Genomic DNA, 13,619 nt, shown 5'->3' with positions numbered 1-13,619 from the left:
GAGCCAGGAACCTCCTCTGTTGTTCTTACCTTCTATTATCGGTGTCTGACAGAGTTCCTGGCACGTAGCAGGTGTTAAATAAATGTTTGTGGAATGAACAAACCAGTCAATCAATAAATCCCTTGATGACAAGCACCAAGTACTCACAGCTTTGTTTTCCCGGCACCAAGCACAGGGCCTGGCACATTGAAAGCCTTCTGTACCTGTTGATTGGAAGAACTGAATGCCTGCTCTGTACCAGGCACTATTCTAGGAACCAAGGTCTGGGGCGGGGGAAGACCCATGCTTCCTTCCTCTGAGACTTGGACAATTTGGTGGGGTGAAAGCAATATATGCAAATAACTAAAATGTGTGGAACATCATGAGAGCAGAGAGGGGCGAAGCTAGGTTTTATGGATGATATGACATTTGAGCTGAGTCTTAAAAAATGAATACAATTCATCAGGTGACAAGAAGAAAAAGGACAGTCCAGACAGACGGAACAATTACATGTGAAGGCACGTAATCAGTGAGAATTCAAAATTGTTGGAGCATAAAATATCTAAGAAGGGATTAAGTGGAGGTGAGGCTGGGATGCTAGTTTGGAGTGAGATGATGAGCGTCCCTGTATATCATGCAAAAGGAATTTAGATTTTACCCTATGAATGACTGAGAGACTCCAGTGAATTCTGAAGCAATGGTGATCTAATCAGGTTTGTGTTTTAGAAAGACGGTTCTGGTCGTAGTCTAGAAGATGGATTGGAGGAAGACTACCGCAATAGTCTAGCCGGAGATGCCAAGGCACTCGTTTAGGCAGTGGTTCTGGGGATGAAGTGGAGTAAGTTCCAGAGTCTTTAAGGAGCAGAATCAACAGGGCCTGGGGTGGAACTGACTATTCAGGGTGAGGGATAAGGATTTAAAGTCAATTCTTAGGCTTCTGGTTGAAGCAACGAGTGTAGCTGGTGGTGCCAAAATGGGATGCGGAACAAGTTTAGGTGGGAAGATGCTGGGTTGAGTGAGCTATATTGAGTTTGAGGTGCCCTGACACAAGCAGCTTACATGTCCATGAGGAGGCTGGACATACAGGTCTGGAGATAAGGAGGTAGAGCTGGGACATTACAAAGATTTTGAAATTGTGGGCTTGTTTAGGCCCAGGACTGTCGGACATGGAGAGGACAATACAATTCTGTGGGCAGTATGTCGTGGAGGGACACCGCAGAGACAGGGAAGGGCAGTGAGAGGTGCTGATGAAGAACTGGGGTGGGAGGAAGATCCTATATATGGTGGGAATCTGGCCTCCCTTGGAGTATAGAAGAGGAATACACAAACTTTCATTTATTGTTCTGGAAAGAAGGATGAACTAGGAGGTTGGAGACTTGAGTTTTAGTCTCTAGACTATGATTAACTAGCCGTGACCTTTAAAAAATTATTTAATCTCTCTGGGCCCCACTCACATCTTTAAAATGTCCCTGGCCAACCAAACACAGAGGAGTGTTTCTTTGCAGAATTATCATGGCCTCATACAAAATGTCCCTTGGTGCCATTGCTGGAAGTGACGTTTCAGAATGAGATAATCCAGGGTCTACTTGGTCCAGCGTTTATCAGTCTTCACTCGTTCAACAGGGACTGAGCATCTAGAAGGCACCCAGCACTGTGCAGGGTCTCCAGGCCACAGAAAGGTATCGGCTCGTGCCTTGTTCTCAAGAAGTGCTTACGACTTTAACACAATTCTCAATGGGAGGAACCCAAAGAAAGGAAGAATACTTATTTCTTTTGATCTCTCAGCTTGTAAGGGGGAAATGTCAAGTCTTTGACAAAATACAGATGTCAAGAAAATAAACAAGTGGGAAATGTATCAGAATAGGATGTAGAACTGGTGAGTTTCCAGCTCATTCTTGTAAACATCCGATAAATGCTAGTTCCTTTCCAACTCACTCTCATATGTTCTTCTCATGCCTCTACATCGTGCAAATGTATAACCTTTAGAACCTTATCCTCATGTGGTCTGTGACCTATGCCTCATCCACAAGGTTTATTTTTAAAGCACATGCTTTAATTCTGTTCAAAGTATAAATAGCTTTTCACATACCAGCTCCTGCCAACAGAGCGTGAGTCGTTTCTTATCTAAAGTGGTTTGGTTCAACATCTTGGGCTGCTTTTCTGCTTCAGAGATAAAGGCACTATAAGAGAAGAATAACAAGTTTGAAACCTACTTAGTGAAAATCCATTTATATAATTCCAGAGATTTGCAAGTATACTTTCCGCCATGCAAAGAGAAAGTTGATGAGCCAAGATTTTTCATTTAGGATTAAGCAATGATGCACTAACTTTTCTAAGAGACAAAATGAGAATTGGAAATGATGCCTCGACCCCACGTTAGTCTTGGGAAATAGATGCTTGTTTTCCCAGTTTCTTTCAGTACATATCTATTGTGATTGCTATTCGAGCTCATAACAACAAACACAAAATAACACAATTGTCCTTCATCTTAGAAATTTAACACTCACCAAAAGCTTCCTGAAAAGTTGTATGTAGAGCAAGTATTTTAAACTCAGTACTGAGATATGCCTTCACATTTTTAAAACTGTACAAAGGACTGAGTAGCAACATTTTGGGGGATGAAGTTAAAAATGTATTCAACAGGAAAACGGTAAAGGTTATGAATGCAATTGAAGAAGAAATATGAATGGTTTTAAAACTTGAGGAAATAAGATATTGTCCTCATTAGCGACAACTTAGATGCAAATTAAAATCTACACCATTTTCACCTATGAAAAAATGAATAATATTCAAGGTTGGTGAAGATGTGGAGAAATAGTCACTCTCCTCCATTATTGTAGGAAAGTATAAATTTTTATAATGTTTAAGAGGGTATTTGACAGCACCTATAAAAATTTAAATGTCTGTATAATTTTTTCTAAAAATTATACCAGAATTCTATCCTTTAACTATAACTGAAAAATTTTGGAAGAATATGTTTACACAGCAACATTTCTTGTAGCATTGTTTATAGTAGCAAAATAAATGGGAACAACTTAAATATCAGGAACCAGATAAATATATGACACACCACGCAATTGAATATTGAAGACGATTATTACGTACTACTGTAGAAAGATGCCAGTGACATATTGTTGAGTGAAAAAGAAACCTACTGAACAAAATGTGTGGTATCATTTGTGAAGAAATAGAGTATTTTTATGAATGTGTGTGTTTGAAAATGCAAAGGAGAAAATCCAGGAGGACAAATCAAACTCTTCTGTCTGAATGGTGGGATTGGGGAGAAACTTGAAAACACTGTTACTTTATACATTTCTGTATTTTTTTTTTGGTAAGATAAGCATGTAACGCTGTGATAAAAAATTAACTACAAAAGTGATAAAAGGGGAAATCTAAGATGTCACACCCCCAATGAAGGGTCCTACACCAGAGCTCTGTCTGTGGCATTTGGAGGCCTCATCAGAAATTCTCTTTGGGCATCCTAGTCAAGTTACATTTTCTCTTAATTTTTAAAAAGAATAAAAAATATTGTATTTTGAGGAGGCATCTTATTGCCACACATCTACCATCCCAAAAGGCACAAGGAATTCCATTCTACTCCCAGGATAGATCAGCCCAGATGGTGGACATTTCTGACTTCTGATCTCTCTCCCTTCCTCACAGGGCAAGAAATCATTGATTCCTTCATCAAAACCAAGGTAAATGACCCCAGAACATGTTTCTGTTCCTTCTTCTTCTTTCAGACCCAGCCCTGCTACTGGCTGTGTGGGCAGCCTCCTCAACTCGACATGGCAAATGCTCTGTCCCTTCTTGGGGGAAGCCCTGAAGTCCAGCTGCTCGACCACAAATGGGTGGGTGGACCAGAAAGCCCACCTTGACCTCAGGTCCAAGCTGCTTTCTCTAATCCAGGTTCACCAAATAGAAAACTAACATTTTGATCTCTGTTTGACCCTCAGGAATATTTTTTCAGTTGGTCGTAAACTTGAAGAGAAAGCAGAATGAATATCACCCCAAGTAACCCCCTAATATAGAAAAGTTATTGAGCTATTAATTTGCCCACCGTTTCTAAAAATACAGAATCATGAAGCTTTTTAAAGATGTTTAAAGGGAATCTCAGGTGGCACTTAGCTCACAGCAGGAATGGCTCTGATATATATTGCTTCTATAGTGAAAAACAAATAAGAAATAAAGATAGAAAGAAAAACTACACATTTATTTCTTTGCTTTCCTTTTTTTTTTTAAAGTAAAAATGCTTGGGTAGTTGAGAGATTAGGAGAGACAGAATTTATAAAGCCGAACACCAGAATTTAGCTAGTCCCTGTCTACTAGTTTTTGCCTTCCATGAAATGAATCTCCATCTCTTTTCGTTTAATTCCATTATGACAAATTCTCATTTTTGCTTGAGTCTTGACCTAATTAATTTCAAGAGCAGGTCCAAAGATTTTTCCTTACATAGTAGGAAGTCTCCGTGATGGTGCCCAATGAGCCTCACCTCCTGCTATACTTGTCATTGTGTAATTCCATCCCTTTAAATGTGCACTGGACCTAGTGACTTGCTTCTAATAGAATACATCAAGAATGACGGGATGTCATTTCTAAGATTGGGTCATAATAGACCGCGACTTCCATCTTGCTGGCATGTTCTCTCTGGCTCTTCCTTCTTGCTCACTCTGATGAAGTCAGCTGCCATGTTGTGACAAGCAGCTTTGAGAGGTCCACATGACAAGAAATTGAGGTTGACCTCTGACCAACAGCTAGCAGGGAAGTGAAGTTGTCAATTCAATAGTCCATGAAAACTGAATTCTACAAATAACCACTTGAGTGATCTTGGAAGGGAACACTTCCCAGTTGAGCCCTGAGATAACTGCCACCTCTCTCCATGCCTTGATTGCAGTCTGTGAGAGGCTCTGAGCAAAGGACCCAGCTACGCCACACTTGGCTCATGACTCACAGAAACCATGAGACAATAAACATTGTATTAAGCCACTAAATTTGGAGGTTATTTGTTACTCAGTAATAGATAACTAATACACCCTATTTTTAAAAATCTTTTATTGTGTTGTGTACCTCCTGGAATAAGAGTCATTACTTGGTTCTTATTAATGTGTTATACAAAAAATTCTATTAAATAGTATTTGGTATAACACGTCCATCTAATTGTCAACTAGTTTTTGAGTATCTACCTAATGCAAAGAACAAGGCTGGGCACTAACCCTCCTAGCATTTTTCTTGTTTCATAAAGAGTTTCTGCAGTAAGTCTTCTCTTCTTTCTCCTTTGCTTTATGTTTTAGTTGTTTAAGTGTCAGGAAGCCGTAGTCAGCCTGACAAGTGCCAGCTAAATTACCGAACAAAACAAAGATGGATATAATACTATAAAATGCCTATCTGAACGCATGTAAAATGGACCATTTGTGAAAGTAATTAAAAGCTGATTCCATATAAGTCAGCTCCCCATGTGCCGGCTGTCTCTCCTAGTACCTGCTTTGACTGATGAAGTCACTGAACACCGTCTTCATTTTCTCCTCCGGTGCTTTCTCTGAAATCTTGCCCAGTTCTTTCACTTCTTCTGTATTTTCTTCCTGAAACAAACCACAGAGGTGGAGGGATGAGAGGTGGGAACTAGACATCGTAGTGGAGGTACTGATTGTAACACCCCAGAAATGACATTCAGCTAATTTTTTGTTTTGGAAATGAAGAAAGATCTCCCTTGCTTTCTCGTGCCTGAGCGGGGAAACACTACTTTAGAAACTTCCTTTTCTTAACTGGAGTTGGTCCAGATTCAAGTCTTCTCCTCTGCTGCTCAAACTCATTGTTTCTGTTGCAGATCCATTTCCTAACTGGGTACCATTTATTTAGAGTCTACTGTGTAGGGAGACCTGATGTCATTGGAAATATCTAACAAAGTAAATTAGATATAATTATCGTAAACTTCTAAAGCAGTGTTCAAGTCAGTTTGTTACATAGGAATGTAATTGTATTGAATAATGCCCAAAATTAAAGGGATATCAATTCTTCTGCTTATAGGGGTTTCTGGCCCAGGGAGTGGGGTGGAAACAGGTTACATATGGCAACAGTTATATGCTTTTCCTTTGGGGCCTAAATTCTAGTATTCCAAGAAAATGGCACCCAAGGGGCAATGTACACGTTGCCACTACTTTGCTAGAATTTACAAAAACTACATTCTCTACCACATGCCTGCTGACACGTTTCCCTCTTTACCTCTTCATTATAGGAACAGGCAATATGGTGGCATGCTTAAAGACCTAGGCTTGGGGTCAGACCACCTACACACAAATCCAGGCTCTAACACTTACAAGTGCCAAACCCCTGGTGCCCAGCTTCCTCATCGGTAAATCAGATGAGAATAGTGCCCACCTCGAGCACCAGAGGGAAGCGAGAACTTCTTCAAACAGTGCTTGGTGCTTAGTAAACACTCATCCCATTAGCCACGATATGCCAGCATGGCAGGGATCCTGGCTCTGAGAAAGGAATTAGAAACAAGTGCCAAAGGCTACTATGACCTCCAGGGGGAAAAAACTCTGATTTGTTTTATCCAGCCTTTTAGAAATAAAATAGCTATTTTGTCTGAACAAAAATAGATATTTTGTCTGAAGGAGCAGCAAGACCTGCCTTATAAGGAGAGTGTGTGGCCGCCACATGGCGTGACACCAGACTAAGCTTCCATGACCGCTTTCAGACTGTCCTTCCATAAGGCCTGGAAGCCCCAGGGCCAGAGGCAATACTTTGTCTGACACAATTAGAGAGAGAATATAAAGCAAAGGAGAGAGAGGGCTGTTCTTTCCTCACCGCAGGTTTTCACAGAATGAAAGAGAGAAGACAAGGGTCAGCTGGTGAGGCATCGGGGGACAGAGAGTAAATGATGCACCCAGGAGATGTGTAGGGGTGAGAGAAATGTGAGCACAGGAGGAGTCACAAAGGGAAGCTGCAAGATACTAAAGAAGCAGAGTTCCGGGTGCTCTTTCTTTCCTAGGTGTTGGGTGGAACAACCTAGCATCTGTGCCTATTGGCACCGTTTTAAATACTTTCACACATTCAGTTCCTCGAATAATTCTTTAGCCCCTCTCAGGAGCCAGGTATTATGCTAGATGCCATAGAACAGTGGGAAATGAAAAAGAAACCTGCAAATAAATGATAAATTTTGGTGAGAACTCTGAAGGAACAGAACAGGGTATAATGGGAGAGGATAAGCAGAAAGCTTTTCCGAGGATGTGCTTGGAACCGAGCCATGGAGGCTGACGGGGTTACACAGGAGAAGCATGGAGGGGAAAAGCAGCCCAGGCAGAGGGAACAGCATGGAGGTGATTATGAGGCATAAAGGAACTTGGTTTCTTTGAGAAACTGTGAGGAGACCAGTGTGCTTAGAATAAAGTCAGGAGGAAGAGCATACAAGAGCCTCGACTGGAGAGGTGGCAGGGCCTGATCTGTAGGCAGCCATCCACCATGTTAAGGACTTAGGATTTCATATTAGTTGAAGCCAGGATCTATCAATTTCGTGAGAAAGTTGTCAATCCCCTGCCCTTTGAAGAGTAGGAAAACGGTCTCTCTCTAGGTCCTATGACAGTAAGAAGTAGAGCAAGGACTTGAATTTGGATAGTTTGGTTTAAAGTCTAGGGGTTTTGCAAAATGTATTCTCATTCCCCACTGGTCCATGTGGTAGGAGCCACGTGTCCTCCAAAGGCAGCAGCCTCCATTCATTTGTATTTAAACTTAGACTAAGGCCCTCTACTAGGTTGGTAAAAAAATCTCTTTTGCCCCCAGCTCCCTGATATGCAAATCCATCACCTGTCAGTGTCACCTACCAGCAGGTCTGCCATTTTCTCCAGCATGTTGGACCAGTGCAGCCGAAACGTCTGGTCTCCCCAGGAACTGATGAAGGAGACACAGGGCTTCTTGCCATCAAATGGCAAATAGTTGTAATTCCTGTGAAAACATGTTAGGTCTGGAAGTTAGTTGGCAATCGGTGTTCTTCTGGCAATTCCAGCCACATGTTCATGTTTCGTATGTTCTGGGTGGGGTGGGAGAGGGGTGGTGACAAAATGATCAAACTATTAATTCCATCCGTAGCCTATAACCGGGGACTCATGAACAATAAATGATGAGCATTTATGTGGCTACAATGGAGAGGTTACTAACAGCTACCACTGTCAGACGGAGGGCAAAGCTTAGAAATGATCACCAGAGGGCAGGATTTATCAGGGAAGCCTTCTTCAAGGAGGAAAGTTTTAAACTGAGAGAGGAAAAAAGGGAGAAAAACTAACATTTTTCCCTTAATGTCTATATGCTCGGCACTGGATGAGGATCAACTGAGATTACAGATGTGAATGCATTTCGCCAACTCAAGTTGCTAGAAAAATGCAAGAGGGTAATAATATAATTAATGAGGATGAAGCCATGTGCCTCAAACTAAACTTAAGCATTCATTCCATGGCTTGCCATCCATCCATCCTTCCATCTATCCAATATTTGTTGCCAGGCATTGGTGCAAATAATGTAGGTGACTCGTTTGGCTAAGAAAGGACAAGAGGGATGGCAAAGTAGCTAGAAGAAATGTGGAGCCAAAGGGAATGTTTGAGTGTGATAGGTGGATATGATTAAATGCTGATGAGAAAAAGATGGGTAACAGGAGGAGAAGAAGACAGAAAAGAAGGAACTAATTTGTCAATTTCGGTTCCCAAGGAGGAAAGGGGTGGATGCAAAGACAGGTAAGCTGGGAGAGGGGTAATAAAAAGGGGAAGTTCTTTGCCTAATGACAGCTGTATTCTTGACTAAGTTTTCCCCAAACCCTCTGTAATTTCCCCACAAACACCTGGAACTGTGTGAAGAATGTAGAAGGAAGGCCAAAGCAAAGTTCTTGGAATAGGCATGATGGGAGAGGTGGCCTTGATAAATGTGGACAGTGTTTGGAGTCACACACCTACAGAGGCCAAGAGGCCAAGAGTGGGAGGGAGAAAGGGAGGGAGAGAGAGAGAGATAAGCTTTGTTTCCATTCCAAAAAACTAGAGAGGCCTGGCTTGGTGACATAGTGGTTAAGTCCGCACGCTCTGCTTTGGCAGCTGGGGGTTCACAGGTTCAGATCCCATGCACAGACCTAACACTGCTTGTCAAGCCATGCTGTGGTGGCATCCCACATAAAATAGAGGAAGACTGGCACAGATGTTAGCTCAGCGACAGTCTTCCTCACCAAAAAAAAAAAAGGCTAAAGAGAATTTTAGCCTGAAAGAATGTGTGGTTGTTCTTTTTAGCTCTCCAACCCAAATTTCTTCTGGAGATCATAAAATTAGCAAAGGTGCCCCATGGTCTGTTCTGCAGAAAATAAACCAGCAGGTTTCCATTCAGAAAAGAAGCCAATAAATTCTTGGCAGAAACTGAGGTTGTTATTACAGCAGGAGAACAAAAAAGTAAGATAAAAAAGGTTAGAAACCAAGCTGCTCTTTCTTTTATCTCTTTAAAAATTATTGCACTGAGAATCCTGCAACGAGATAAATTCCCATGCAGTGTTGTACTTTGTTCCAAGGTTTCTTAGCTTTGGATTATTTTGTGCTAATGATGTTCAAGGCCTTTGTCTCTTTGGCTCCCAGGGTCCTCCTAGTCTCACTGGGTCTGCATGTACAGGATACTGTAGTTTCTCAGGCAAACTGCAGTGCAGATGGAGGACGGCAGATGGGAGGGCACTGCGTTGCCAGTGGAAAGAGGAGAATGCCAGTTTGAATGGCTGCCCTGATACACGACTAGCCTTGTGACTTTGGGCAAGGTTAGGCCTGAAATCAAATGATGCTCCGCCATTGGATGACTTGTGCTCCAATCTCATTCCTGAGCTCCAGCACGAGGCATAAATTATATGTGAATGCTTAGCTTTGTAAAACAGGAAAGTCCAGATCAAACACAAGGTGGTATTTTAAGGCCCATGCTAAACCACCCCTTACAAGGTAGTATTTTAATGGAAGCAACAGACAAATAAATTGTGTGTGTATGTGTGTGCACATGTATATGGACACTGTGCATGCATGTGCATGCATGTATATGTGTGTGCACACATGCATAGGCGTCTATTGTAGACATAGAATCTTCTTGAATTCAGCTGCTGCCACCCTGGCTTGCCACTATGTGGACAGAGCCTCCATATAGTGACTGAGGAATATACAGGAAGCCCCAAGCACCAGCAGGACTTATTTTGTTTTCCTTGAGCCAGCTGGCCAGCATTAATATGAGGTTCATCCGAGGATGCCTTGAAACCTCGCTTCTCCTCCCAAATCCTTCCCATAGTACATTCCCTGATATTCCCACAAATAGTCAACAAGGGCACAGTTCAAGAAGGTGAGGTATGTTGTCACTATCTGGTCCCAGTGAAAGGAGAGAGAGTACCTCTGAGTAGTCTCAGAAAAGTCCCCTGGAGCTGCAGATCCAGTTACAGGATCCACTTATCAATGTCTTCAGTTTTGAGCATGGACAGAGAAGCCGTTAAAGGATGGGGAAGTTTGGGGGTCTTTGGGTGCATGTAAAGGAGAATGGACAACCAGTATGACTGTCAGGGAGCCTAAAAAAGGCCCCTAAAAAGGTGGGCTGTGGGAAGGGGATGGTGGTCCATGGAAGGGAGAGGATTTAGAAAATAGAGGACACGCCCCAAAACAAGAAGACAAGCAGCTAAGATTATTTTCACTTACTCCTTCCTACTTTATCCCAAGCACTGTTCCAAGAAAGCGCCTGACTCCACCTTCTTAAAACAGAATTCTCATCATCCCCTAAGGCCTTCTCATCCTTTAGGATATCACCTTTTCTGTGCCCTTTCCCAATTCCTCACCTCCTCCCCAGGCAGTGTAAGTCACCCACCCGCTCTCTCAGCTCCATGGTACCCTGTGCCCAACCCAGTTACAGCAATTCCTTAACTCATTCAGAGACAGCCATGAGCATCTCCCATGTGCCAGGCACAGAGAGCAGCAGACATACAGGTGAGTCAGGACAGGCCCTGCCCTCGGAGTGCTCACAGTGTGATAGGAAGACAGACAAAAACATCTTAGTGCAGTGTGATTAGTGCTTGATGGAGGTGAGACTAGAAGTCCAAATCAGACTTGGGGTTCAGGCAAGGGAACTTGGCCTTCATCTTGAAGGGTAATGGGAGCTAGCAGTTCTGAGGAGGTGGCTTGTTGCCCGGCAGAGGGAAGAGCATGTTCAAAGGCCCAGAAGCAGCAAACAGCAGGATACACTTGGAGAACTGCCGGGTCGCTGTGTGGCTGGAGGAAAGGTAGAGTTTGGGGAGTGACTGGAGATGATGGTAGAGAAGTAGACAGGGATTGAATTAACAAGCTATGGCCTCTGAAAATAATCCTGAAAGCCACAGGCAGCCAATTATGTCAATCAGGGAAGTAACTGGTTCAGATAGATGGTTCGGTGAATTTCTTGAAGAAGATCCAAGCCAGGTAGGATGTTTTTTAAATAATCCGGGCCAAAGATGTCAATGGTCAGAATCAAAGAAATGGCAATAGATATGAGAAATACTTGAGAACTAGACCTGACCAGACTTCATCACTGATTGGATGGGGGTAGGAAGGAAAAAGAGAACAATTGACAACTTTCTGATTTGTGACTTGGAGTCATGCAGAGAATGGTGGCTCAGACCACAGAAAACCCTCACTATGTGTGGCTTCCCCTTCTCATAAATCCCTTGGCTGGTGCTTGACACCACTTTCTTAAAACAGAATTCTATAATTTTACTTCTCTTTGCATGTTGAAATTTTATATAGATTAAAGATCAATGAGAGCATATGAAGGTGCCCCAGCTCTTTTCTGAAATGGTCTTTTCTGGTGGCTGACAATCGTTTTTTGAGTTCTTCAGCTTGTGGCAAAAATAAGAGAAGAAATGGTCTATTCAATGATCCCACCAAGTGGATTTGACATAATAGCACAGAGCTCAGATGAGTCTGATAACTGTTAATAGGGTTTGGGTTGAAATTTTAAATTCTGACCTTCCTACGTTGTTATGCTTCAAAGTTATAGCACAAAGGGGGCTTCAGATGTGCTAAGAATAATCACCATCATCGCTCTGCCCTTAAATGAATTACCTGGATGTGTCATTCGGAGAGTTGTTGACATGTCACTATGGATTTAGGAGAGTGGCTCTTACCGTGTCGTCCCTGCCCTCAGAACCCTGGCTCTCCTCCCCTGCTGTCTCCTACCTGTTCCCTTCTGTCACGAGTGGCTTCTCTGGGTGAGTGGTGGAGGCCATAGGGATGGCAACATTGTGGGCCGCGTCCCCTTCATCTCCGTGTAGCAGTGGAACGTTGTCTTCTTCAGCTGATTCAGCTGACTTCTTACTCCCCTGATGAGACCCTCCATCAGTCAAGTTCCCAAAATTACCTGTAGAGGCAGCAGCAAGGGAAGAGGGGTCAGGTGTCAACAAGCAGAATCAGGCTGCTTCACATAAGGGATCAAGTTCATGTGCTCCCAGGGCGGAGAAATAAGATGCCAGTATGAAGGTCGGAAGAAGGATGGTCAGAACACAGAAATAAGATTGACAGTGATGATGAGCCATCATCTACGTCCATCGTGCATTCTGTTTGGTAAAAACTACTTAAGTCACAAATTAAGTGGATTCCATCTCCATTTCCTTCCGCTCCGCTGAAGGAGAGCTTCCCAAACGTGAATCAAGACCATCTCTGACAGAACGCTCTTTCTTGGAACAGTTTTCCCAGCTGTATACCAGCTCAGGAAGATTGCTGGGAGTTATAACAACCCTACTATTAGCACCTATTGTAATAGCTGATGAGGATTTTTAGGCTGCTTAATTTTAAAACGGCTTATGATAAGGATTTTTAGGCTGGTTAGTTTTAAAACTACAGATGAGATGCAGGCTCCAAGGAGTGGAATTTGCTTGTCCCTTTGTTGGGAAAGATTTACATTTCTAAGGAAAACCTCTATCTGTGAAGATGCCTCCCTCTCTGTGCCGGGAAGAAGGGGGATGGCCTTATCTCTAGAAACTCTTAATGCCAGAGGCAAGAACTTAAGTTGGTTACTGTCTGGCAACCTCATGTAACTGAACTCCGCCCCCAGCCCCCCCAAGTCCTCCTTTGTCTTTAGCTGAGGATAAAATTCAAGTGGTGACTTCTGCCATCCAGTTTGATTCTTATCTAAAATTTGTGGGACCACCAAATGGCCAGACCATACAGGCACTGATACCGTTTTAACTTTTTACATATTCTTTGTCTTGTAAAGAGATAACTCACATACCTATGCCTTAAATTTAGCCTTACTCTCCACCCAACTTGGCAGCAGAAGCAGCAGCTGAGGCAGCAGCAGAAGCGGCAGCAGCAACATGCCGGCAGCAGCTCTGACTGCCCATGGGTCCTGTCCCCATGCTATTCTGCTCTCTAAATAAAAGAGCACTACTGCCAGATCTTAAGAGTCTAAGAAATCTTTCTTTCCACTCCTCGGCTCACCGACCCAGCATCAATAGCTATCTTATGCATGGCACTTTGCATGCATTAACTCATCAAACCTTACAACAGCTCCATGAGGAGTTACCATTATTCCCATTTTATAGATAAAAAGACTGAGACCCAGAGAAGTTAAGTGAGCCTAGGGGTAATGGAACCAGGATTTGTAAGCCAAATCTGTCTGAATCCAAA

At 42.8% G+C, this 13,619-nt stretch overlaps 1 protein-coding gene across 6 annotated transcripts in view; it reads right to left on the bottom strand.

Moving 5' to 3' along the window:
- FER1L6 (fer-1 like family member 6) overlaps nucleotides 1–13,619 on the bottom strand; it is a 213,824-nt gene that overhangs the window by 74,089 nt on the left and 126,116 nt on the right. For all 6 annotated transcript variants that reach the window (XM_023648929.2, XM_023648930.2, XM_070222469.1 and 3 more), the window contains 4 exons: nucleotides 12,171–12,351; nucleotides 7,800–7,920; nucleotides 5,458–5,558; nucleotides 2,069–2,159 (listed from right to left, as the gene is read on the bottom strand). In XM_023648929.2, the coding sequence (XP_023504697.2) occupies nucleotides 2,069–2,159; nucleotides 5,458–5,558; nucleotides 7,800–7,920; nucleotides 12,171–12,351 (494 nt within the window). The remainder of the gene's footprint in view (nucleotides 1–2,068; nucleotides 2,160–5,457; nucleotides 5,559–7,799; nucleotides 7,921–12,170; nucleotides 12,352–13,619) is intronic.

Source organism: Equus caballus, chromosome 9 (assembly GCF_041296265.1).
Source record: "Equus caballus isolate H_3958 breed thoroughbred chromosome 9, TB-T2T, whole genome shotgun sequence".
Taxonomy (NCBI): Eukaryota; Metazoa; Chordata; class Mammalia; order Perissodactyla; family Equidae; genus Equus; species Equus caballus.
The sequence above is the reverse complement of the archived record's forward strand: the minus strand, read 5'-3'. Positions and strand labels throughout refer to the sequence as shown.